We start from the raw sequence: 27,247 nt of genomic DNA, 5'->3' as shown, positions 1-27,247 counted from the left end.
ACAGAAGCTCTCCCTGCTACGGGTTCCTTGGATCATTTCATTCCTGCCTAAGATCCTGAACTCCCAGATTTCTGCTGAAAGAAATCAGCATTGCCTGAAAGGAAGCTTAGAGGACACACAGCATGTGAGTGTATCCACTAGTAAATCCTCCACGCCCCACCAACCGAGGTTATGTGCCATGAAGGCTCAGCCATACCTATCTCATCGTTGGACGAGGTTGAACCCAAGAGAGGTGGAAGACCCCTGGGCCTCAGTGGGGTGTTTGGAAGAAACGTGAATGAGCTCTAAATGGAAGCATTTGGACCCGTGCTCCCATAACTTGGTTGCCCAGATCTGTTGGGCGAGCTTCATTTATAGAGCATGATGGGAACTAAACTCCAAGGCAGTAAATGGCGGTCCCCACTTGCAGTCCAGGCTTGGGAGCTTCCAGTGGGGCACAGAATGGTGGACCGGGTGGGATGAGGGCCTGATCCAACCTCAGGGCTTTTCTCAAGTTGTTGCCTTCTGAGACATCTGGAGGACACTTGCTTTGAGAAGGTTGGAGTAGAGGGTGTTTGGTGAATAAGCCAGGCTTGGGAGCTTCATCAGAGGAAAGGAGGCTCTGCAGACAGCTGCTGCTGAGACAACTATGATTCTGCCTATCCTGTCTTTGATAGCCACTGGCCCTCCCTGGTCCCAGGCTTGGAGAGAAGGTCTACATCAGCTCCTGCAGGGATTTCATCTTGGACTAGTGAGCCATCCTCCTCCCTCCCTCCCTCTCTCTCTCTCTCTCTGTGTCTGTGTAAGTGAGGAACTAGTGAGGAAGGTGGGACTTAGGCCAACTTTCCATGCCCTGGGGCTGTCCTGAGATCCTGGATTACAACTCCCATTGTCTCCACCCTGGTAGGTTGAGGAAGATTGCTTGAAGGCATTATAAGGGTTCAAGGCAAGTTTTGCAGGGGACTGAGTTCGATAAGGTGCCTGATGCACCTGCAGACTTTTTAAAAATTGGGGATATAAGCGAGGTAGGATGTTGGTAAGCTTAGCCTGTTTGTCAGAACCTGGAAGATGAAGTTGCTGGGTTCTTTGAACCCCTTCCAGCGTTGGATTGCATAGGGTCTAAGACGTGGGGCTTTCCCTGGGCCCCAACACAACATTTGAACATTTAAGGGCCAGGTGGATTAATGCATGATTAATGAACCAGTTCTTCACCCCGAGGGCTGGTTGGGAGAGGTAGACTGAGAAATTCAAATCCAAGAATGATACATGAAGCGTGATCCAGACATGCCTTTCAAAATAATCTGTCACTTTGCAAACAAAACCCACCCTAGCTGAAACACACTTTCGTTGTTACGTTTGCCGTCACATTGGAACAGTCTCGATGAAAAGACAGTAAGCATTTGTTCTTAAATCATCAATTAAAGCAAATTTGCATCCCTCCCAGTTAATTGCACCCTTAGCTGATTAATAAGCTACCAGGACCGTCTGGGGTGTGCCAGCTAAGAAGTAAGTGCCATTGACTTGAATAGGGTGCGCTACTGTAGATATATAATTGTACAGATTGAGGCTTTCAATCCTCAGTGTCTAATTTAAAATCTATGCAGTGCTGATAGACTTACGTTCAAGTACACCCGCCCACTCCCCCCCCCCCATCACGCGCATGACGCCGAGTGCAGAACAGGAGTGAAAAATAGCAAGACAAATGGAAGGCACAAGAGGAGAAGGAGGAGGAGGAGGAGGAGGAAGAAGAAAAGGAGAAGGAGGAGGAGGGAGGGGGGGACGTAGCTAAATGGATTTAATTTTTATCCTGTCTTTGTGTTTGGTCAGCTCAAGGCAGCATGCATACTTCATGCTCCTGCCTTCTGTTTTCCCCACAACAACAGCCCTGTCAAGTGGGCTGGGCTGAGAGAGGGGGACTGGGCCAAAGTCACCCAGCCGGCTTTCCTGCCTAAGGCAGGATTAGAACTCACAGCCTCCTGGTTTCCAGCCCAGCACCTGAACCGCTGCACCCAGCTGGCTCTTAAATCTAAGTCTAGTTTACATCAACGCTTCTTCACGCCTATCCTTACATCAAGTAATTTCATCGTGTCCACCCTCTGCTTCGTCTGTTGCCTTCTGTTAAACTTCCTTCTCTTGTGCAGGTCCACACAACCCCAGCTTTCTCGCTCTTCCTTCCTCTGTTGTTTTTACGGTTTGATCCTCGTTTGTCCTCTCCGCGTGACCAAGAACGCTGCCCACTCGCGTTCGCCTGAAATCTGCGTTCATCCGGCCCCCGTGGATCCTTGGCCCGTCCCCCGGTCCGGCTGCATCACCTTCTGACATTCCCAGATGGCAGAGAGCGCAGGCTGTCCTGCACAGCCGTTCCTCGCGATCGACAGCGTCGTGCCCGCGGCTTCCCAGCAGCGTTTGCTCGTCTTCATCCATTTCCCCATCTTTAGCAAGCGTTCGGCTAGGCTGCCCAAAATCATTGACTTGCTGGTTTTTTGCCATTTAAAAATAGCTCGCAATTGTTCGCTTCGTTTTCCCTGTCGAGCACAATTATGGTGGTCTCTCGTACGTGAATTTTTAGATTACATCCTTGTTGTATCATGCAATCTAATGTTGCTTCAAATCAGTCGCATTCTGAACCACAACACCGCATCACATTCACACCCCCAGCCAACACACCTTTAGTGCCAGCACAAGCAGTCCTTACGCATTTATCCATAGCTACATTAAACAACCAAGATTCCCCTTTGCTGGGCATGTTCAAGCAGAGGCTGGACAGCCCTCGCTCTGGGACCCTTATTTGGGTTCCTTTGGTCAGGCTGGATGACCTCAAGGACCCCTTCCGACTTGCGGATTCCAGTTTGTTCAAGAAAACCCAGTCAGGTGGTTCGTTATGCCTAGAATTGTTCATTAATTCAATTCAATTCATTCCGTTTAGGTACCGCCTGACTTCACAATAAGACCAACAAAATAAAACTAGAGTACAATCATTAGAAAATAAAAATAATAAAAACTGATGATGGCTCCAGGTAACAACACCTGCACACCATCCTGCAGGGCCCCCAACCTCCCTACCCCAAGGCCTGGGAGAACGGCCTCGTCTTCACGGCCTTCTGGAATGGCTTCAGGGTGGGAGCCCCGTGGACTTCGGGGGGTCTCCTTCCGAGGGCAAGTACCGTGACCGAGAAGGCGCCCTTCCAAAGATGCTGCTGCTTGATTGAAAGGCGGGCACAAGGCAGGGAGTTGGCTGGGGGCTTGGAAGAAGCCGAAGGGAATTGGTTCAGGGTGGTCCGTTAGGGGAGCTAGTCCTGAGGTCTGGGCAGATCTTCTCATGCGCTGCTGGCCAAGGGGGTCAGCCGGGGGCTTCTCGGACGCATCAGACAGGGACTGTCCGGACTGGGTGGTGCTGAATTGGAAGGAGCCGGCCTTGTCCCTTCTCTGAGGAAGAGATGGGGCTGCAGGCGGCTGGGTGGCCGGCTGGCCCTCCTCCTTTCCAAGGGAACCAAACCGCCTTGATGGTGGTTCATTTTGGGAAGCGTCACAACGCGGCGGGCTGCTACGGAAGACCCTCCCTCCCCGTTTGGAGGAGCTGGCCCGAAGAAACGTTGACGGGAAGCAGGCGAGTTGGGCCCCAGCAGTGCAGAGGCCCCCTTGCCAACTTCTGGGGGTGCATGGGGGGGTGTTTTCCCAGCTGTGGGAGTTTCCCTATTTGCTTTTCCTTCCTCGGCCACCTCGACGTGGCTTGTGTGTGGGCATAGCGGCACCTGGACCAGATTGTGGCGTTTGCTCCCATCTGCTGACACCCCCAGCTGGTGCCGAGGCCTGCCAGCTCCCTTGGCACCGTTCCTGGGGTTTCAAGGAAGTTGGTTTGAGCACGTTTCCCTCGGCGGGGTGCCTGCTGGCCAGCCCAGCACCCTCTGGGGATACGCTGAACAAGCACAGACCTCCCCGGTGGCAGGCTGGGTGGTTCCTGCCGTGCCAGCTTCAGAAAGGAGAGGCTGGACTTTGGGCGCGTTGGGAGGCTGGTTCAGGATTAGGGGATGTGACACCCAACTCATCTTGGGAACGTCATCCGAACTTCAAAAAGAAATAGTCAAGGGCAGCAGGGCGTCTTGGCCATTTAAAATCCTGGATGTACGAAATTTACAGGCACAGCATCCAGCAGGCAGGTGTATTGCGTGAGAATAAGCTCCACCTATACAATGGATTTAAAAGGAGGATAAAATTTGATTCAGTGGGTTGGGCTTGTTTGCTGCTGCAGCTCTGTTCTGGCTCATCTGGCAGGAGCAATGAACACTTGAAACAAGAAGTCAGTTCAGAGTAAACAAATGGGTTGGCAGAGGCATCTACGTGTGTGTGTGTGCGCGCATGTGTGTTATGGTGGTCAGAACCACATTCTCAACATTCCTTTTTATACACATCGCAATGCATATAAAAAAAAGAGGTGGGGCTTTAGTGGCACGGTTGCAGCCAGCATGTCGGTTTCTTTTAGCCCTCTTCCCGGCCCCTGTGTACATTAGCAAGAGCCTTTACTGAGCTATGCAAGATCATGCATGGCCTGAAGAAGATCGCTTTTCTCCCTTTTTGGAAATGCTTGGAGCAAGAGTCATCCAGTGACGTTGCTTAGAAGAAGACTTGAAACGGACAAAAGGAAGTGGTTCCTACAGGGCATCGTTAACCTGTGGAATTCATTGCCACAAGACGTGGAGATGGCCACTAGCTCCGATGGCTGTGGAAGTGGTGGGCTGGGGGCAGCGTGTTGCCAAAGACCAGATGCAGGGAGTCAATGACAGAGAGGACTATGGCTCCATCTCCTGCTTGTGAGCGCTCCAGAGACATCTGGCTGGCTGCTGTGAGGAGCAAAATGCTGGACCAAGATGGGCTGTTCTTAGGTCCTTCAGATGTGGTGATGGCCACTCACTTGGATGGCTTTCAGATATGATGGGATATGTTCATGGAGGACGTGAAGTCCCATGTGAGGAAGGGCAGGACTCAGATCTGCTGCTGGAAGTGCCCCAGAGGCATCTAGCTGACCTCTGTGACAAGAAGGACCTTGGCCTGAACCAGCAAGGCTGTTCTTAAGAGATGGTGATGGCCACTACCTCGGATGTCTTTCAAAGGGGACTGGAGAAATCCACAGAGGGCAAGTCCGTGGATGTCAGGTTTAGCCCAAGGAACTCCAAGGGACAATGCAAAATCAGTTCAGCTGTGTTTATTAGCTACAACCTCTAGCAAGAATCTCCCCAGACTGAACCCCAGCTCCCAAGCCAGCCAGCCACAACATTGTGAATTCCTCAGGGAGGTGCCAGCCTCATCCTCTTGAAGTTCCCACGCTCTTGCGGTGAACTAAGAAAATGCTTATCTCCCTGAGCCTGGCCTTCATAATTTCACTCCATCATAGTGGAAGAGCTATTACTCTTGAAGACTCCATGTGACCTCTGGGTGGAGGGCAGAATCCAGCAAGGCTGTTCTTACATTCTTACATGTTCTGGAAATATCTCTGGAAACGAGGCCAGAAGCTGCTGGTTGCCCACCCCTCCTCAGACCTCTTGCGCCGTAATGATTAACTCCTGACATAGAGGAAGGGGAGGCAGAGGAACCCCTAATTGCAAGGCCTGGTGGGATCTTGAAGAGTCAGGAGGCAACCCACTTAACTAGCAGATTGCCTGCATCAAAACTATCATGACGCTGTAAAAAACATTCCATTTGAGAAAGGCTTGTTTATATTTGCCAGGACCATATTGTGCCTCTGGATTAGTGGCCAATTTTTAATGCATATTTCAAGGCCCTAATGGCCATGAGAACAAAGCCCGCAGGGGAGGTCTTGGGTATAAGAGACTTGTTTGCTGGACACCCAGAAGACGATTTACTCCTAGGTTACTCCCAGATTGTGGAAGGCCCACCATGAGAAGGGGTGGTTCCTATTCCCTCCAGTTAGAAATGTCTCTAAGATGAGGGAATAAGAGCAAAAGAAATTCTCCAGATCTCTCCTAGGGAAGGTGAATTTCTCCAATTATTTCTCTTGAGCAGTGTTTCTCAACCTTGGCAACTTGAAGACGTGTGGACTTTAACTCCTAAAATTCCAACGCTGGCTGGGGAATTTTAGGAATTGAAGTCCACACGTCTTCAAGTTGCCAAGGTTGAGAAACACTGTTCTTGAGTAAGGATGGCCATGTCTTCTTAGAAAGTCCCGTGGGAAGAGCCCTGTCTGATGTCTTCCTGGGGGTTGAGGGAGAGGTTGGTACCCATGGCTGCTACCAAGAGGATCATGCACCCACTAGGTGACCATCTCCTAGCTCAGCAAGGGCATTCTATGCAGTGGAACAGCCGGCCTTCCAGAGTTGGGGGTGCTCCATTGCTGGAGGTTTCCAGAAAAGATTGGACAACCATTTGTCCAAGATGGTATGAGGACTCCTCCCTTGGGCAGAGGGTTGGACTAGAAGACCTCCAAGGTCCCTTCCAACCCTAGGATTTTTTGAAGAAGGCCTGCCTCTATCTTTGAAAGAAGTTTGGAAGCCCCTTCCCTGTTTTTAAATGGAATTGATGGGGGGAGAAGCAGGAACAGGTTTTTTGCTTGACGTTCTTTAAGGCACTGCTTCAAGCTGGTTTCCTGAACTGCTTCGAAGGTTTAGACTCTAGAGATGGATGCGCCGGTGGTTTCCTTTTAATCTTACTCTTGGATTTTCTGGCAGCGTGATCTGTCTTGATCATCCTGGGATGAAAAAGCAGAACGCAGCTTAGCGCACGAAGCAAGCCGTGGCATTAAAATTCAGCGAGCCAAAGACGGTTTTAAACTGGGTTGCTGAAAAGGAGACTCCTCCCGTTTTAAGATGAAGATGCGAGTGGGGTAAAGACCTGACCTTAATTCGTTGAATGACTTTCATCGATTGAATACGGCCACCCGCTCTGGAAAACTTTGGGCAGCTTAGCTCCTTCTCTCTGACACCCTCCCACAAGGGTGATGAGCTGGCAGTTGGGGATTATGGGAGTTGTGGTCTGGCCCATCTCAAATACGCCAGGGTTGAGGGAGGGGGGTGTGAGTTCTGAAGAAGACGGAAGAGGACCTCCGCTGTGTCTGCCTTCTTCTGATGAAAGCCGGCAGTTCGGTCGAGAAGATCTTCTCCCAGCTGGAGATCAATCAGAAGCAAGTTTCCTTTCGGGGCGATGGTTTTCCACCTGTTTATTTATTTATTCATTCATTCATTCATTCATTCATTCATTCATTCATTCATTCATTCATTCATTCATTCATGCTGCTTGTCGGCTGCAGAATCCATAAAGATGCACGGCGGCTTAAAGATTCACCCCACAGCTAAAGAACCCTGCAATTAAAACATCCACGGTAAGAATGAAAAACCCCACGGTCACCGAAAATATAAAATCATAACAAGCCGTAAATACAATTATACAGCCGAGGTTCAGAAGGAAAACAAATGCATTTGGAAATAAAACAGAGGAAGATGCCGCGCCGAGCAAGCTTGGGAGGATCAAAAAACTTTCAATCACGGTTCCCCTCCTACAGCGACAGGATAGGAAGCAGGACACGATGAAGGATGTTTGTTGGTTGGTTTATTTAAAATATTCATTTGGCCGCCCATCTTAAAACCAGAACTCTGGATGGCTTACAAGCACCGTCTCGCTTCTGGGAGCGCTTGGGAGTTGGCCAAGCAACTGCAAATGTGAATTGCGTTCCAGTCCAGATGATGGGCGCCAGGTTGGAGAAAGGCTGGGGCTCATTTTTTGCTGGCCGTCCGTGTGGCCACTTGCTGTAGGACAGTGTTTCTCAACCTTGGCAACTTGAAGATGGGTGGACTTCAACTCCCAGAATTCCCCAGCCAGCCATGCTGGCTGGGGAATTCTGGGAGTTGAAGTCCACCCATCTTCAAGTTGCCAAGGTTGAGAACACCATCTTCTCTTTCACTTCCCTTTATGGTAATTCCCTTCTTGTCTTCTCCAGGCTGAACATCAACCGTTCATTTAGGCCTAGCCTTGTAAGGCACATCCTCTATTTTTGGATTATATTTGTCACCCTCCTCTGAATCCTCTCCAACCGGTCAATATCTTTCTAGGAACGTGGCGCCTAATATTATGCCCAGCGGTGGTCACAGCAGTGCAGAATAGGGAGGAATAAGGTTTAAGGTGTCTTCACAATACTTCTTAATATTTAAAATGCAGGAACAGATCTCTGAGAGCTCTGGTTTTCATCCCACGGGTGAGTCAGCAAGAGCTTTGGGATAGCGCGGCTCTGTATTTTGAATAAATGTCCCTTAGACTGAAAGCTAGATGTCTAATATTTTTAATACCTTGCCATGCAGCATGGTTTATGCACTAAAAATCTATATACATTTAGCTCCTATTATTTGATTGTTGTTATAGTTTTTAGCTATTTAACCATGCATTTTAACAACTGGCCTTTTAACTGATTTGTACAGGTTTTTTTTTAATGTGAGTGTTACTGCTATCACTGAGTTTTGTAAAGCTGGGTAAGAAACCAGGTATTTAGAAACGGGGCACTGCATTGTACACCGATGCTGAGTTGATGTCTTACTTATTTTTATAACACATTTACCTACGATGTCGTAGGAATGGAGGAATTGCTGGAAAGGCAAATAATAAGAAAAATAGCAAAAATTGAGAAGGAAAAATGTCTCACTTCTAGGTTTATCGGGTGGATTAAAAAAGCTTGTGAAAGCCAGTGTGATGTAGTGGTGAAAGGCACCAGAGTAGAAATGCAAAGCAAGATTTTTGGACGAGGTGGTCTCTTGCCTTCTTAGAAGAGACTCTCTGTAGCTCAGGGTTGAACTGTGGAGTCCTTGGAGGTCTCTGAGCTGGGTTGTTTTCTTGCAGACGTTTCATTACCCAGCTAGGTAATCTTCAGTGCTAGAAGGGAGTGGGGTTTGCAGCAAACCCCACCCCCTTTTATCACTGATGATGTTGCCTAGACAGGTAATGAAACGTCTGCAGGAAAACGACCCAGCTCAGAGAGCCCCACGGACTCCAGAGTTCTTGCCTTCTTCCCACAGCTAAGAGAGTGACTGGCCCAACGTAGGAAGAAGAAGGTGAGCGCCAACCTCATCTGAAAGTCTTGCCAAGAAAAGACAGGGACTCGTCCAGGTAGATGCCAGGGGTCAAGACAGGCTCAAAGACGACAACTACTTGGTGGAGTGATGAAAGGCGGCAGGTGAGGAAGTGACAGGTGGTGAGTTCCAGTCCTGTCTGGGGCACAGACACCATTCTCGGCCCGGGAAGAAGGCCGTGGCAAGACGCTTCTGAAAATGCTGCCAAGAAAACTGCAGGGACTTGAACCGAGAGCCGGATTGGCCTAGCAGTGAAGGCGCTGGACTGGAGCAAGGAGACCTAGTCCTGCCTTGGGCATGAAAGCTGGCAGGTTGGATGACAATTCACACATCTAGCAAAATTATTTTTCGTTTCTCTCTTCAGCGACTGCCAAGGAATGGAGTGTCGCTGGGGACCAGGTTGGTTTCTCAGGGTGTCCTGAATGTCACGGATGGAAAGTGACACCATCAGCTGTGCATTTGGTGTGAGCGCTAGTGTGTTCTTGCACCAGGCAGATGTGCGCTGATTTTCAACTTTCTAGCTTGTAGGGAAGTGCTTTTGTCACCTGTTTAAGGAAGATAAGGATATCCTTCTTTCGAGATATTTTCATTCCTTTGCAGACCGTAGGTGTTAATGTTTGCCAGAGCGGAAAAAAATAAGATTTTAGTGTCATAATGCATCATTGCTTGGCATGGGCCTGGAGGTCCAGATTGTCCGATGATGTTTTGACGGTCACTTCCTCTTGCCTGGCCTATAGATTTTGTAGCTGAGCGCACCAACTGTTCTCCGACTGATCTGGGGTCCCTTGGCCAACCCTTGGTCGTTGGAAGCTTGAATCAGATCGGCTATTTATTTATTAAATTTATTTATGGCTGCCTGCCTCCATCGCCAGCGCAACTCTAGGCGGTGTACGGTGCCATAAAAACAGATTAAAGCGCAAATCCAGCCCTAAGCAAGGAAGGTAAACAGCTCATGGGGTGGGGGGTCCACGAGAACAATTATGCAGCGTAAGGCAGAGGGAAGCCAAGAGTCTGTTTGGCTTTTCCAGCGCTTGGCAGGCACCATCTAAGCGCCGAGACCTCCAAATGCTGCTCCTGGGTGCTGGGAAACGCGGCGCACCTGCGTTGCTGCTGCTCTGCAGTGCCCGGGAGGAGACTTCCCAGGAAGCTTCACCAGAAAGAGGTCTGCGCTAACCAGGAGTTCGCTTATCTTGGCACTTGGCAGCCACCCAAGCTGCAAAGGGGCGAGCGCGTCAGCGTGGAAAAACCCAATGGCCTGCTTTGCATCGGAGCGGTGATGTTGGCTGTCATTTACACACACACACACACTCGGGAAACGCCTCTCTTGCACTGGGCGCCAGTCTCTGCCAGGGATTTGAAAAGCGTCTTTTGCAGACCCGGCGATTCATCTGCAAAGAGGCTTCTTTAAGGACCTGGCAGCGAAACCGGGAGGGGCAGAAAACAACCCACGGATCCAGTCTTGGCCTGGGCGGGGCCGCTTCCCACGTCTTCCCCTTGAATCGCAGAGCCCGCCAAAGTCGCCCCTCCGACTCTCCCTCCCAGCTTGGGGCTTCCAGGGCAGCTGCCGCGCCCATAAGCCTGGGCTTCACGACGATGCGCTGCTTGGGTTGGGATCTCTTTTTCTGCCTTCGCCTCCCGTTTTTCCCCTCTGCTCTTCTTTCTCCATCCATCCATCTTCTACCTGGCCTCTCCCTTCCCCCTCCTCCCCTTTCCTTTCTCTTCCTCTTCCTCTTCTTCCTCTTCTTCTTCCCTTCCCCCTCCTCCCTTCCCTTCCCCTCCCTGCCCTGCCCTGCCCTCCTTTCCCTTTTCCTTTCATTCAAGGAACACCCACTAGCCGTGTTCACCTAGCCCACTTAGCCCATTTTCTGGGGCAAGGTTAACCCTCGCCTAGCCGAGCACGTCATACAAATGCAGCCGCCGGTTCTTAAGCTAAGTGTGTTGTACAAACACAGCAACTGTCTAAGCTTTTGGGGGTGAGTGGGAAAATATGCCTTTTATTTCTACTGGCTTTGGGGCTGGGGCTAAATTGGCAGCTGTTTTAGCAGACTTTCATAGCCGGGGCAGTGCCAAAGCAAAATCCTAGGCAGAGTTGAACTTGGGGACTAGGACGGGAGGCCAGCAGGAAGTCTCAGGTCTGTAGGCTATATTAGAAAATTGAAGAAAACGGTCCAGAAGAAGGCAGGGCAAATCGCTTCCATGTTGTTGTCAAAAGAACAGAGTGTCCAAGAGTGAATTGTGGCTCAGAGGAGTCCTGAGTTCTGCCCTGCACCTTGGTTGGTTTCAGAAGCTAAGCAGGTTCAGGGGTGGGCAATACGTGGATGGGAGACCATAAGGAAGCACAGCACTGCCTAGGAAAAGGATTGAAAACACATCCTGGAAGAAGTCAAGGGCAATCTAATTCTATGCTGCTGCTGAGAAAACAACAGGGTCCCTGCATTTACCATAAAAGTCAAGCTCAGTTTGTTCGAATCTTCATTTTCTGTGCTTTCTTTTAGTTTCACGCTGCTGGGCTTGTAACGTGCACTATTTTGTCTTGGTTTTACACATCCACCGAGATTTGAAAATGCTGGTGTTCGGCTTCCTGCGTTGTGCAAACCCAGCCGTGGGGCCTACTCGGCAAAGGAGATCTGAGATCATTCTGGTCCCCTGCTTCTGTCATATCCCCAAGAGTCCTCCAGATGGGTGAGGCTGCAATTCCCACTGTTCCACCCTGGCTAGGGATCATGGGTGTTGGAGTCCAGCCCCTCCAGAGGGCTCCAGCTCAGGGAAAGCCACGGGGCTCTCTTCCAACTCCTCTGTGGAAAGTCTCCCTGCAGCTCAACTCATCAGGGAAAAAACCAAGCAGGAGATTGTGGGACTTCCTAGGAGCATCAATACAAACTGGCTCACTTTCGGTGGCAGACCCGCAGTCCTTGGCTGAAGCCTTTGGGCAGTTGGGCAGAGAGCTGGAAGCCGGGCTTGGGAGGACACTGGTGCATCCAGGGTGGCAACATGAGGCCACCGGAGGGCTGAGTCTCCTTTTTCAACGGGATGCTCTTCTGAAATTTTGAAATAAAGGAGAACTGAATCAAGTGATGCCGACTGATGGATTCTGTACCATCAGGTCATTTTAGACCAGTGTTGTCCAAACTTGGCCACTTTAAGATGAGTGGACTTCAACTCCCATGCTGGCTGGGGAATTCTGGGAGTTGAAGTCCACTCATCTTAAAGTGGCCAAGTTTGGACAACACTGTTTTAGACTCTTAGCGGCCACATAGATAGACCTTCTCCAGGATGATCTGGCTCTAACCTGGCATTTCCAGCCTTCCAACGGTGCCCCCTTCACCACTGTGAGTCCCCCCACCTTGCTGCTGGTCCTCCTCTTCTTCTCCTTCCTTCCACCTTCCCCAGCATCAGAGCCTCCTCCAGAGAGCGGGGTCTTCGCATCGTGTTTCTCAAGTGGGATAATTTGAGCCTGGTCGTTGGTGCCTCGAGTGAGAACTCTGGTCGATCTGTTCAGTGATCCATTGTTTGGTTCTTGGCCTCTCCGGAGTCCTCTCCAACCCCAAAGTTCAAAGATATCAGTGCTCTTCCTCTCCTGCTTCTTCAAAGTCCAATTTTCGCTTCTGGAGAGGATCACAGGGAAGACCACGGCTGGCATGATTCTGATCTTTGTAGGCATTCGAATCTCTTCTCCAAGGCCTTCACGGCTGCTCTGCCAAGTGTTTGTCTGCGGCGTATTTCTGGACTGCTGGTTCTTTCACTGCTGATGGTTGAGGCTGAAAGCCATCACACCCACCCCTTCGATATCTTTCATTGACAGTTCCCAGGCTGGTGGTTCTACCTGACGTCTTTAGTTTGGCATTCTTTATATTTAATTTTAGCTCCATTTTTTCACTTGGCTGTTTTAATACTAGAACTTGCAAATCCTTTGCGTTTTCCCCGCTATTGGGGTCGTGTCGTCATCATGGCGCAGATTATTGATGTTTCTTCCTCCACATTTTCCTCCAATCCCGCTTCCCTTGGCATATCGGTTGAATAAATACAGGGAGGGCACGCAGCCTTGTTGCACTCCGTGGCCAGCCTGGTTTGGAAAGCCTGATGGTATGGCTGGATCAGGAGGGGACCGAGGACCGGAGGGTGGGTGGGCTCCCCTTTCCTGGGTGGGTCTCAGTGGCCCTTTGGTTGGAGAGTCTTTGGCGTGGCGGCCTTGAGGGAGCTGGGCTGGACGCCCAGGGCCTTCCCTCTGCAGAAACCTTGGCTAGAAAAGCATTTATTTGCTGGTAGTTAGGACGGATCTGCATTCCGGTTTTGCAACCAAGTGAAATCCTCCTGGGGGGCGTGGGGGGGGCAGGCACGTTTCAGCAGGGGCTGAGACACAACCGGCCCCCCTCCCTTTTCCATTTCTTCAGAGGAAATTGCTGTTGGCAGGCGGGCAGGCACCTTGGCATCCGCTTGGTTTATCGTGCCCCGCTGCAGAAGCACGCTCGCCGTCCATCTCTTCCCGCCCTCCCCAGATGTTCGTAGGATTGCAACCGCAAGGCCTCGGGCTGATGTGCTACGGGTACAGCTTTCCTGACAGGAACAAAAAGAGCTGCTTGACCCATTTTCTGCCACGTAGGAGGGCCTGGGAGCCCATAAGAGAAAGGAGAGACGCATGTCGTAAGCCGGCGCTGCCCCTGCGGTGGGTAACGCTCGTTGCCTTCTGTTGCCGTGGCAACGGGACCCCTGCCATCCTTCGCACAAAAGTGGCTGCTGCCTCCTGCGTGAGATGATATTGTTTCGTTCTTGGTGCAAAAGAGAGCGGGCACGGGGGCTTGCCTGGGTCCAGGTAGATGGCTGGGGCGAGGGAGGGGGCTTTTGTTTCTGCAGCCCCCGCCTCTTTCCTTGACTCGTCGTTTCTCCAAGGTTAAGTGCCTCACAAAGACTTGCAAGGGGTGGCAGGGACTTAGAGGCTCAATGGAAGCAAGACGAATGCTGCAGTGCGGGACATCTCGGGGGTCTTGAGACGGAGCAGATCTGGAAGGAGCTGGCTGGCATCTGGATCTTCTCCCCAGGTCCCCCTGGGCCTGTATGAGCGAAGGCTGATTGTGCCAACAATCTGGCATCCTCGAGATCAGTGTTTCTCCACCTTGGCCGCTTGAAGATGGGTGGACTTCAACTCCCAGAATTCCCCAGCCAGCCATGCTGGCTGGGGAATTCTGGGAGTTGAAGTCCACGCATCTCAAAATGGCCAAGGTTGAGAAACACTGCTCTGTGCAGGTTGGAGCCAGAGGAATCCTGGGAATTTATTTATTTATCAAATTTATACCGCCGCCTATCTCACAAAAAGTGACTTTGGGCGGCGTACAGCAGTGATTAAAACAAACGCAATCGTTCTTAAAAATAGAAAACAGTTGCTATTAAAATACAAAGCCACAAGGCACAAGAGAGAGTGCACATTAGCCACAGTAACGGAGCCGTCTTGACACTGTGGTCCCAGCACATCTGGTGCCCTCCCGGTCTCTTAGACACCGGCTCCCATCACTCTGGGTGCAAAGGCGTCCTGGCGTAGCCGCGGAGTAGATCAAGACGGCCTCGTTTCGGTTCCTGCCCCCGTGCCAGCTTGGTTGAATTAAATCTGTGGCTCGGCCTTGTGCATTCCTTCAATTTCTGCATCTGGGCTGTGGCTCACATCTGTCTCGGCTCCCCTCGTCTCCCACAGCTTCTGGGTGGGAAGGCAGAAGGGGGCAAACGTCCGTCCACCGCCTGCATCTGGAGGGCGCGGCTCAAGCCCGTCTCTTCCTTGGCACCGTGGCCCGAAGAGGCATTTTAAGGAGAGGCGCTGTAGCCGAACCCCTCAAATGCTGCATGAATCTGGAAGGAAAAACGAGGGGTTTTCGTTAAGTTATTTTTAAAACAGGAGGGTCGGATCAAACGTGCAGAAGATGCAATAAAAAGGGCAGATAACTTAACCACCCGGAGTATTTGAGATCAGGCATGTAAATCTAATAAATAGTCAGATAAGTTCATCTGTTTAATCTTCTCTTTAAGTGGGGACCATCTAATAAAGTGTTCCTCAACTTTAGCAACTTTAAGATGAGTGGACTTCAACTCCCAGAATTCCCCAGCCAGCCTTGCTGGCTGGGGAATTCTGGGAGTTGAAGTCCACTCATCTTAAAGTTGCCGAAGTTGAGAAACCCTAGTCTAATATTTAGGGCTGTCTTCCATTGGGGTAAAAATGGTTGTTGTTGTTCAGTCTTCGTGACCCCATGAACCGTATCGCGAAAATGGTAGGCTTAACACAAATTAGAAATAAAAATAAAAAAAGTCAACCCCCCCATCAAACGCTACCAAATCTGGGCTGCACGGCTCCAGGGGACCATCAGATGGCAGCAGAGAGCAGGGTTTCCTGCCTCTCCTTGCTGCCCCCTAGTGGTTAATCCGAGTCACGCAACCCAGTTCCAGTAGCCCTTCCAAAGGTCCAGGGAGGCAGGAGAACCAGAGTCTGCCCATGTGCTTGGCTCAGTTCCACTCCCTTTGGCTCCTCGCTGCAAACCCAGCGGTCTTTGGCCCTCCCTCAAAAGCTGGGACTTGCACAAAGGGTCCTACTTCAACGTCCTGGTCCTGGTCCTGGTCCTGGTCCTGGTCCTGGTCCGGATGTCCAGCCCCAATGCTGCTGTTGACGAGGGCTTGGGAACGAGCAGGCGAGAGCTTCTCTGCTGTCCTCCAAGCTTTGTTCATTTTTCTTGGGAAAGAACATTTTGCAGCTGCTTTTAAGAATCGCAGGAATGTTAATGAGCAGATTCCTCCGAGAAAGGGAGTCTCTTTGTCAAGAACTTATAAATAGTCCTCGGTTTACTAGAAGGATCGCATTTATTTAAACAATTTACACGGCTGCCCAACTCACCCACGGTGACTCCAGGTGGCTTGCAAAAATAAAAACCCCAATGCAGAAGTATAGATGACCCTATAGCATAATCCGATACAAAATATGATTGTAAAATATCAGAAAATCTGTGCCAGAGAACAGCATGTTGCCTTTTCCAGCCTGTCTTTAATGTCTGGAATTGTGTGTGTTCCAGTTTCTCAATATTACTCTTTTTGAAATCGTTTCTGAAGCATGAGTAGCTGACTTGTTTACAAACGAAACCGCTAATATTCAGGGGAGGCGGCCCACGGTGATACGGTCGCCCGAGGCTTTTATCTGCCCTGTACGGTTGCAGCCCCAGGCGAAGATGACTTGCAGGTCGTGCAAAAGAGCACGAGCGCCATGCTAAAAATAATTGGCTTTGCACAGAAAGCAGCCGAGGCAAGAGCGATCGGAACCAGAACTAGATCCTTCTTGAAACCCTCAGCAAAAAAACAACAGCAAACCACCCTCCTAAAGTGTTTCCTGAACAGAGGGAAGCTCAACCTTCCTCAAATTGGCACCGTCCAGAGGCGTGTGTGGGTGGGCATGGATTGATTGATTGATTGATTGATTCATTCATTCATTTGATGTGGATCAGAACAACTGCAGGCAGTTTACACTTAAACAAGAAAAAGAGACCGAGAGAAGAACATCTGCATTTGGATAAGCCGCACACCGACCAACCAGCCAGGGCTCCCCACCTCCCCTGCCCCAAGGCCTGGGAGAAACGCCACGTTTTTCAGCCCTTTGGGAACGTCGCCAGGGTGGGAGCCAGGCGGATCTCGGGGGGATCTCGTGGCTGTGCCGTGACAGAGAAGGGGCAGCTCCTGGGTCCCGCTGGAAGGCCTCGCTTGACCGAGGGGACCTGCTGCTGACCAGCTCTGCCGATCTCAGTGGATGGGCAGAATCCTGTTGGACTGCTGTTCCGGATAGAGACGAATATGTGTGGCTGAGGGTTGAACTGTGGAGTCCTTGGGGTTCTCTGAGCTGGGTTCTTTTCTTGCAGACGTTTCGTTACCCGGCTGGGTCACATCTTCAGTGCTAGACTAGTACCTGGCTAGGTCACATCTAGCACTGAAGACGTTCCCTAGCTGGGTAACGAAACGTTTGCAAGACAACAGCCAAGCTCAGAGAACCCCAAGGACTCCATTACTGTTCCCGTCATTCCCTCTGATAGGACCCTGACGGGAGAGGGGCATCTGGACATCACTGGCACCTTGCTCACGGATGGGAGTGGATCTGGAAGCCAATGCTGGGTTCCTCTTTGACAGTTTGGGGTCTTCATCCCCAAGAGGGAGCGACTTGGGAAGAATGCCCAATGCTCTTTAAGACCCCGAACCGGGACTGGAGGCTCTGCAGCCCAGGAGGCAGGAGAACCTGCTCGCTTCCTCTCCCCTCCAGTCCGCGTTGCCACCTTCGCGATGGGAGTGGAGCAAGCGGGTGGCTCCTTGCCATCTGGTTCTGCCAGGGGCAGAGTTTGTGGCTACCCAACAAAGCCAGTGCTGCCCTGCCAAGCGTCTTGGTTTATCTGATCAATGCACTCAAAAGTCCAGGGAAGGGAAGCGGGCCATCGATCCTTCTGTTGGGGAGCCCCTTCTGTGATGCAACCAGCCGCCCTGAGATGGAGGAGACCTACAGCAAAATGCAGTTGATGCTCCAGGGCAGAGTGGTTGTGAATCATGCTGGGCTGTCTGGAATTCTCTGAATCCATCTCCGGGTGGAATATATATAGAAATGTCACCTGAGGTAATGGCGTGTGGGAAGGACCTTGGGAGACGGGGCCAAGAGATGCTGTCCAGGGAACGGTCAGATAAGGGACAGCTTAGCCCGCAGCTGCGTAAGGGGCGGAGCAAGAGGCTCAGAAGGGCCCCTCCCTAGTTTCTCAGGCTGTAAAGGAGACTGGGGCTGCAGGGGGGGGGGGATTGTACTTTGAGACTTGCAAGGTTCTGTTAAGGTAGCTTTCCAATGAAGTAGAATTAGCTCATCTGGTTGCACTTCCTGTCTGGGCTACCTGATAAGGCCAACACCTAAATAGCTGCATTTAGAGAATGTGGATTCTGCAATCTGCACCCACGTAATTGCTTTTTTCTTCCCCAATTCTACAAAGACCGTAGCACCCTGGGAAGGGTCCCTGGGGTGCAAACAGGCTTCGGCCCATGTGTATCTAGGCCTTCCTCTCCGGCCTTAGGGACTAGAAACTTTACAAGAAGAAAGTGAGGTTTGCCAGAGTGTTGACATCGGGACCCGCAACCCAGACCCGCTTGCCTGGGGTGGACCCGGAACTGAGGAAGCGTGCAGGGGAACCTGGCTTCTTTCCCACGGATGCCAGAGTCTTGAAAGTTGTCTTCCCGGCGGTCGTGATCCTGGGATTCGGCAAGGCTGCTGGGTGGGAGAGAAACTAAGGGAGGCCCCCATAGATTGCTTCCCATCCAGAGCTCTTTCAGAGCTTCTGGGCACGATCTGGCTGCGTTTGCACAAAACAGGCCGGACAATTCAGCGTGTGCTGGAGATGCAAGCGTTGCTTTAGCGTGTTGTATGAACACAGGTGTGTGGTGTTCTGTTCACCTGGGTCGGGGGCTAAACAGGTGGTGTGAACCGAGCCTCTTGATTTTCCATCCGGGTGGTTTACTAGACAGCTCCACTTGCTACTGGGGGGTTTACTGGTTTTTTCGTATTATGAGTTTTAATGCTGCAGGCCACCCGGAGTCACCGTGTGTGAATTGGGCAGCCATATAAATTTGTCTAATAAATAAATAAATAGTAAATAGGATACTGAGAGTCTCAGTGTGAGGCTGGATTGCTAATGGCCCCAGAGCTGAATTTCAAGCACTTCTTGGTCCCCAAAAGTCTGGAAAGAGCCACCTGAGCTTTCCATCTCTGCATTTTGTGGAGTTTGGGGAACACACCCGGAGGGCCCCAGGATCGCAACTTCTCAGTGTGATTTTCCCTCCCTACTGAGATCAAATTAGTGCAGCAAATTAAGATCTTTCCCCCCCCGTTATGACTTTCTGTATACATCAATTGTGGGAATTAATCTTTAATAATTCATTGTTATTACTCTTTTATCCAACGGGCATGCACTTTGGAGCACTGGGTTCCTTTGTTCCATTATAGCTTTCTCAGAGGTCGTAGGAATAAAGCCAATGCTGCTTCCTCTGGCGGAGCCTCGGAAGGACGAAAACGCCGAATGCCGTGCCAAACTGGTCTGCCGTTTCTCTCCCAGAATGCTGCGGAGCGAGGGATGCAAGAATCAAGCATTCTGGGAAAAGAAAAGGGTCGTTTCCAGGGAGGGCGGCGCTCCTGCCTCCGAGCGGCTGAATCCATCAGCTCTGGGGATCGGAGTGCAGAAAGAGCTCAGAGGCTAACGGATTGCCCCAGGTTGTCAATTCACAACCCCACAACTGCATCCACACAACACGGTTAACCGGATTACTGAATTAACCCATTTCCTCGACTTGCACAATACCCTGAACTGTAAATGCACCCAATGTACTGAATTTGCGCCATATGCTGAGCTGGGAAAAAATCCTAGCCAAGGTTCAACTAACCAGGTTTGGCCCGTCGGGCAACCCCATCTGCTTGGGTTTAACCTGGTTAAGCGAGCTGTATCTCCCTGTACGCCGGTTGACCATGGATACCTGTAGAGCAGTGTTGTCCAAACTTGGCCACTTTAAGATGAGTGGACTTCAACTCCCAGAATTCCCCAGCCAGCCATGGGAATGAGTTGAAGTCCACTCATCTTAAAGTGGCCAAGTTTGGACAACACTGCTGTAGAGTATGACGCACCCTAATGCTCTGAATCTTCCTTTGTGCTGAGACTCCTTTGTGACCGTCTCTCTGGCCTACTTTTCATTTTTGCGCTGGAGGGAGATGCACAAGGATGCAGGATTCTGTCGCACATCGTCAGCGGCTCTGGGCTCTCTCATCCTCCCACCCATCGTGCAGAGAGCGGAGTTTCTGGAGGCGATTTCTTTCCATCCACAGCGCATCTGAAAGCAGACTTCAGACGAGAAGAGAGCATAAAGCTGCAGAGCAATCTAAACGCACTCGATAAAAATCTTAGCAATTAAAATCCCCAGTCATTAAAATACAACCAGTAAAAGCAGCTGCCTGAGTAGTTAAAAGGTTTCTAAGCAGCGTCGATGTTTAAATGTGTTTAAATGAATGCATGATGCAGTCGGTGGATCAGGCTTGGGAGCGTACCAGCTTGCAGCTCAGCCCGGGCTGGGCCGGAGGGCGCCAGGTTGAGGAACCCTGAGCCCCCCCTCCCAAGAAACAGCGAACTATAGCTGTATATTTGCATTTCTCAGGAACCTATGGCGGTGTGAGATGCAAATCCAGCACAAGCCACGTGGTGTGTATTTTGTCGTACTTGTCCAGGTGGGCATTTACAGAAACATTTCCGTCCCGTGCTTCTGACGCACCAGCAACCCTCTTGTTCCTCTTGAACGTGATCTCGGCTTGCCTCCACCGCAGGGCAGGCCCCCGAACTGAGCTGTGGGGCTTCTTGGAGGGCGGGGCTGGGAGTTTCTGCATTGAGACCTCTGCGTGTTGCAGATCGCCTCCCCAGGTGTGTGTGGGGAAGCCGCAAATTTGCAGCTTTCTGAAAGTCAATTTTTTCCGAGGCCTGAGTGATGACAGCTGGTCTCTTGGCTGAAAATGATTTTGTAAATAGTGCTGCTTGGAAAGGGATGGTGGGGGCCTAGGAGAGAATTTCAGCTTGCTCAGTTTGCATTAGCCACCTCTCCGAACCAGGGATGTCTATGGGGTGGGGTCAAAAAAGTCAAGATGGTAGCTACAGCTGCACAGTCAAAGCTCTGTCCCTTTTTTGCATGGGACATGTGTGAAAAAGCCACGGGGCTTCAATCATGCAGTTGCACTCACCATCTTGACTTTTTTGCATTCCCTCTCCCCACCACACCATGGAGGTCCCTGCTCTGGAGCTTCAGGGACAGTCCATCCTTTGCTTTTAGAAAAAGGCTTTCCACCCCATTCCCTTCCGTTTCTCTGCCCAGCATCTCTTATTTTAGAAAGCTGGGTGCATTAACAGTGGTGAACGGGATCTGGGTGTCCTTGTGGACCCCAAGTTAAGCATGAGCCAGCAGGGGGATGCAGCTGCTACAAAGCCCAGTGCTATCGTGGGGTGCGTTCACAGGAGCACAGAGTCCAGATCATGGAAAGCATCGCTCGACTCTCCTCTGCCCTGGTCAGGCCCCACTTTGGAGAACTGCATCCAGTTCTGGACCCTGAAGCTCCAGAAGGACAGTGTCGCTTTGGAGGGAGGGCGCCCAGGATGGGGAAGGGTCTGGAAACCAAGCCCTGCGAGGAACAGTGGAAAGATCTGGGACTATTTACTCAGAAGAGGTGACTGAGGGGAGATATAGGAGCAGCGTTCACACATCTTCAAACATCTCGTCCCATAGAAGAGGGAGTGGGCTTATCCCCATTGCCCCAGAGGGCAGGACCAGAATCAGTCAATGAAAATAAGGAGGGAGATTCAGGCTGGAGGTTAGGAGAGACTTCCTGACTACAAGCTGGTAGCCAGTGGAACAGGTTAGGGTTCTCCTTTGCTGGAGGACTTCAGACAGAAGCTGGACGATCACTGGTCAGAGATGCTGTGCTGGATCCTGACCTGAGCAGGTGGTGGGACCTCAGAGGTCACCTCCAAGTTCTGTGCTTCAACAAGAGGAACAAAGACGGGTGGTGAGGGTGATGGGGCAACAGGAAACGAAGAGAAATTGAAGTTGCTGGGCACGTCTAGAAAAAGGATGGCTGGGGGGAGAGCTGAGGGCCACTGAGCAGGGGTGCCCAGAAAAACGTGTTAAAAAAGCAACTGCTATTTTGGGGTGCCTGAACAGGAGCACGGAGTTCAGATCACGGAACAGGATCTGGGTGTCCTTGTGTACCCCAAGTTAAACATGAGCCAGCAGGGGGATGCAGCTGCTACAAAGCCCAGTGCTATCGTGGGGTGCGTTCACAGGAGCACAGAGTCCAGATCATGGAAAGCATCGCTCGACTCTCCTCTGCCCTGGCCAGGCCCCACTTGGAGCCCTGCGTCCAGTTCTGGGCCCTGAAGCTCCAGAAGGACAGTGACGCTTTGGAGGGAGGGCGCCCAGGGTGGGGAAGGGTCTGGAAACCAAGCCCTGTGAGGAACAGTGGAAAGATCTGGGACTATTCAGAAGGAGTGAGTGATCTTCAGATATCTAAAGGGCTGCCCTGTGGCGGTGGGAGAAGACTTGTTCTCGGCCCCCCTGGAATGCAGAACCAGAACCAAGAGGCTGAAACTATGAGAAGTTTGATATTAGGAAGGATCTCCTGACTGCACAGACTGTCCACCAACAGAGGCGAATATGTGTGGTTCAGGGTTGAACTGTGGGGTCCGTGGGGTTCCCTGAGCTGGGTTCTTTCCTTGCAAACGTTTCGTTACCCGGCTAGATGGGCTGAGTTGTCCTTCACTGGAGATCTTCAAAGAGGCCGAAGAGCCTTTAGCGGATCCTGAACTAAGAAGGGGGTTGGAATAGATCTCCCTTGAGATTCCTTCCAGATCTGTGATTCTGTGGGTTCACGTACCACGAAACAGAGCCATATTCCGGCACAGGAGGGTGGCTCAGAAGGGCTAGGTTCCCCCAACACACAAACTACATGCACAGTCCCAAACACAACCTGTGCATTACGCTCATTCACGGCCCTCCAAAGAGAAGCTCAGAGGCTGTGCTAGCAAAAATCAAGAAAGGAAGTCAACCAACCATTGGGTCCTACCCCCCATCCCTGGCTTGGCCGTACAGCAATTTGTAGCCAGGATGCACTACATAAATGATTTCCAGATTTGATTGCTGAAAAATAGCTAATTCTCTCTCCGTTCTGACTTTCTGGACCTTCCATCCATCTGGATCTCTGCTCTTTTTGACAGACACACAAACACCGGTCACATGCTTGGAAGAGAATAAAACTGTTTTGAGTCTGGAAATGGAATTTTTCACTTGCAATCTCCTCCCTGTTGGGAATTGAATCCATTAGTAGCTGTGTGTTCTTCGCTGAGGAACTGCGTAGGTCATAAATCTGTTACTCGCCCACTCCATTTTTATTCTTCCTTTCTTCCAGGGAATTCTCCCTTTGGCCCTTATTTTTTGTAAGCGGGGTGGTCAGAGGACAGTTGGTCACCATTTGGAGGGGCTTACTTGGAGCCTAGATGACCAAAGGGTGTCTTTGCTTAACTACCTCTTCCTAAAGAAGTTCAACCTGGGTGGGCATTGGCGGGACGCTCCTTAATTCCGTCGGTTTTGGAAGGCAGATGCGTGGTTTCTGTAATATTGGCTGGGAAGGTGGTAGCCAGGGCTATTAATCTGTAGAGAGTCAGGAAGTTGTCCTTGGCAGAGAAGTGCAGGCCCCATTGCCCAGGCAAAGGGGGCTAAAGCAGTTTTGAAGTCCAGAAAACATTTAGGAGTGGCTCAGACAGACACCTCCCTCATTCCCATGGGTGTAAGAAGGGGAGGAGGTCCAGCGCCATCAGACGTGCAAGATTCTGCTGTTGCAGCCTGTCTCAATAAAGGTAGTTTTAGCCTTCCTGTGGGGTTGATTTTCTGGTCTGGTCTACCTACTGGGCTGACATAATGGAAGTCAGATCCCCTTGTGACAGATTTGGCAACTGATTGCTGGCTGCTAACAGGCACAGTTTAAAATGTTGGTATTGATCTTTAAAGACATGAATTTTTAATGTCCTGATTATCTAAGGGGTATTAACTTGTCCAGCTGTTAAAATCTGCAGGACAGGCCCTTTCAAAGATGCCCCTGTGGTCAGAGGACGCAGGTAGAAAAGGGGCAGGATTCTGGTTCTGCAGTTGCAGTCACCCTCTTAGGTTTTTGAGCTTCTCCTGCGGTCACCCTGCTTCCCTTTTCCTGCGCGCGATGCCTTGGAAAGAAGACTCTGCAGGTTTGAGCATTGTGGGAAGCCAGCAGTGGCGGGTTAATCAGTCATGGGGTCTCTTCAGAGTCCAATGGAGCATGATGAATCCAGTCTTGGGGTCACTGGTCACAGCCCATAAAATATTGGTCTTGACTGGGCTGCAAACAGCTCGTCCTTCTCTGCAACTTCCAGAGAACCCTTTGTTCCTTGAAAGGTCAGGGAACGTGGAAACAGCTGGAGAAAGGAGAAGAAGAAACTTCTCCATGACATGCCAGAGGAAAACCACTGGAGGCCAGGTCTCCTCTCCTATGAAGAGTTGTAGTTTCATGTTGAATAATTCACTACTGGGACTCAGGACGCCCATCTGATTTTCGAAAAAAGGCTCCTTGGCTAGGCAAAGCATCAAAAAATAACCCCCCTGTGCAAAAAGCAGTCAGGTTGGAGTTCTGTACAGACCAAGGTCTACTTTAGAGTAAGGCTTGCTTGTGATGAGGTCCAACATGTAGAGGAAGGCAGCGGAACTCATAGTAGTTTCTTGGCATTTGAAAGCTTGTTCAATGAAGTCTTTTAAAATGCCATTTTCCGCCTAAAACTGACAAGTTCAGGGTTACAGCCTCCTTGGCTGTAATCCAAACTCATAATGGTCCATCTGCATAAACCTGCTGGAAAGATGCCTTGGAGAATGGACCTCCTTAAAGGTAAAGGCTGCCTCCATAACAGCGTGACAGCAGTGTAGCCCGGCTGGGTTGTTTTCTCCGCAACAATTAGGAAGTGGTTTTCCACTGTCTTCCTGGAAGCTTTTTCAAAGTCCCAATCTTGGCATTTCTGGTGGTCTTCCATCCAAGTGTGGACTCTTCAGCTCCGGGGGCGGCTTACCTGAACCTGCACTCCAGGTGCGTCTCTGGAGGATGCCAGCCTGAGGAAGATGGTGCTAGCATCCTCTGTATCTTGGTGAGCCTCCTATGGTGTTGAAGACCCAGGAGCTGGAGAATTCTGGGCACTGGAGTCCCAACACATCAGGAGACTATCAAGTGGGGCAAAATAATTTGGAACATTTTCTGTTTTTCCCTTCTCAGGCTACAGGCTTTTTCTTTGGGTACCACCTTCCCATGTACTTGTGGGTGCTTTGGGAGTGGATGGGAGGGGGTCTCTTGTTTCTTTTGGCTTCCAGAGCCAAGAACCCTGCAAACCAGGAAGCCTTGCTTGGGGAGGGTTCTCCTCCTTGCTGATTTCCTTAGCAATTCTATGGACTCCTTTCCTTCCTTCTCCCAAGCACAGGAGGTCCACCACGTCCTGAGACAGTCGGTTCCATGGTTGAATTGCTCTTACCATTTGGAATTTCTCCTGATGTTCCACAAAGCTCTACTTCCTTGTAAGTTAAGCCCCTTCTTCCTCGTCCTGTCTGCTGGAACTAGTCTGAGCAATTTTGTCTCATCCTGCACAAGGTAGCCTTTCGGATACTTGAAGGTAGCCGTGATGTCTCCCCAGAGTCTTTGCCAGGGTAAACAAACTCAATGTCTCCAACTGTTCCTCATACAATTTTTCTTATGAAGGAAATTGGTTGTTTCCCTTTGGAGATGTTCCAGTTTGTCAATGTCCTTCCTAAAAGGTGTTACCCAAAACTGGATGCAGCATTCTAGGGGATGGCTGATCAGTACAGAAAAGAGAGAAACAAACTCAACTGAATGCTGGTGCTGCCTTGAAGAGCTTCCCAATGGCAGCTTGTAGACACAAAGCAGAAGAGCTGGGTGTGGTTTCCAAGTTGGGAGGACACATAAGTAACACTCATACATGACATTGATGAGCAGGGAGGGAGGAATGAGACAGAACTGAAGAACAAGGCATTGAATGTGCAATTCCTCTCAAAAAGATCTCAAAGAGTAATGGACGGAGAAAACACCTTCTCATTGAGGAGCATATTCAGTTAATACATCATTTCCTAACTTGATGTCTTCAAACTGCAACTTCCAGAATTCCTAGTCAGCCTAGGAGTTCTGGAAATTGCTGTTCCACCAGAACTGGTGGGTGCCACTTTGGGGAAGTCTGAACGAATGGGATGTTGCCTTCTACCCGGTTTGACTTCGGCCTTCTGTCTCATATCGTCTATCTAACTGGCAAGAACTTTCAGGGTATGGGAGACTCTTTCACCTCTGCTCTACCAGATCCTTTGACTGTTTACCTTTCACATGGAACCAACAGCAGACAGCCATTGGGAAGAGGGGGATGTTGTAACAACCCTCATTCTCAGGTGGTCATACCTTTGATGGAGATGTTGATCAAGCTCTAGCCATGCTTGGCCAAGCTGCTCCCACTCCCTGGTACTTACAGTTGTGGTGCTCCTTGGTACTTACGGTTGCCTTCCTCTGATCTGAGGAAGGCAAGGGAGGCAGAAGAGGTAGAAGAAGGAAGAAAGGAGGAGGAGGAGCAGCAGCAGCATTGCACAGAAGATGACAGACCAAGAAAAGAGAGGGCTACCGTGAGAAATCCGCACTGGGATTTGGAAGAAGTGGCTCCATATCACAAGGAGAAGGTCAACGGACAATATCTACACAGAGAGTTGGCAGAGAACACATTGCATGTGGGGTGAGATCAACCGTCCATCTGAAAATGATCAGTCACGTTTTTGGCTGCCATTTGTGCGTGTGCACTATATTACTGGAAGCAACTGGCAAACCTGGATTTCCTCTGAGTTCCCTTTGAAGCTCAGGAAACCATTGTAATGCCCGTGTCCTGAAGGGGAGGACTTTTTTCTTCGTTTTAGTTTAGTTGTCTTTTTTTGGCTACCGCGCTTTTCTGCAGACGCAGGGAGGAAGGTGTGATGCGCCAAACCATCGCTCCAGTCCAGTTGCAAGTTTTCCGTGGTCCTCCCACGGCGCTCCAAAAGCTGGTGGCAGAAAGTTCACGGAGAAATCCAAGCTCAGATGAAAGGGAGGCAGAGGATTTTGCGGGTGGGTCCTCCTCTGGGGCAAGTGGATTACTCAGGAACACAGCGATGGAAGATTTAAAGCGGTAAGAGTCTGCAGGGATACAAGGCTGTAGGACGGCGGTCGCCAATAGGAATTACTCCCTGTGCTGGTCTGGATAATTTTTGGAAAGAAGCCTCTCTTGCTTCCTGGGTGTTAAAAAGCGAGAAAGGAAGCAACGCTTTTCCTGTTGCCTGCCTGCCTGTGATGCTTTGCCTGTTCATTTTCTGCCTCTCTAATTGTCTTCTCTAGCGAGTAGGATCACAGAACTCAATACAAGGGTTAGGCAATTGAATTTGGGGCTGGGCTGGGTTAGCGTCCTGATGCTGCTGGTTTTTGGGACATTTTGAAACGGGCTTTCCAAGCGTTAGTCGCATCTTTTTGCTTCAAGGCAGTCCCTTAATGTTTGAGCAGACAATCGGTTGTAGAGCTCTTCAGAGAAGGGAAAAAAAGTACTTTGGAACAG

At 50.5% G+C, this 27,247-nt stretch overlaps 1 protein-coding gene across 4 annotated transcripts in view; it reads left to right on the top strand.

Moving 5' to 3' along the window:
- Positions 1 to 27,247, top strand: part of ARRB1 (arrestin beta 1) — a 96,442-nt gene that overhangs the window by 30,260 nt on the left and 38,935 nt on the right. The window contains exon 1 of one of the 4 annotated variants that reach the window (XM_088140407.1): positions 11,076 to 11,726. The exons of 1 other annotated variant lie outside the window; for it this stretch is intronic. In XM_088140407.1, the coding sequence (XP_087996533.1) occupies positions 11,608 to 11,726 (119 nt within the window). In that variant the 5' untranslated portion in view covers positions 11,076 to 11,607. Of the gene's footprint in view, positions 1 to 11,075; positions 11,727 to 26,701; positions 26,828 to 27,247 lie in introns of those variants that run through there. 2 more of the 4 variants (XM_007440173.3, XM_025174366.2) reach the window with 2 other exon arrangements.

The sequence above is a fragment of the Python bivittatus genome, unplaced genomic scaffold (genome assembly GCF_059951505.1).
Source record: "Python bivittatus isolate LINGU-HERP-01145 unplaced genomic scaffold, Pbiv_v1 ctg000340_np1212, whole genome shotgun sequence".
Lineage (NCBI taxonomy): Eukaryota > Metazoa > Chordata > Lepidosauria > Squamata > Pythonidae > Python > Python bivittatus.
The sequence above is the reverse complement of the archived record's forward strand: the minus strand, read 5'-3'. Positions and strand labels throughout refer to the sequence as shown.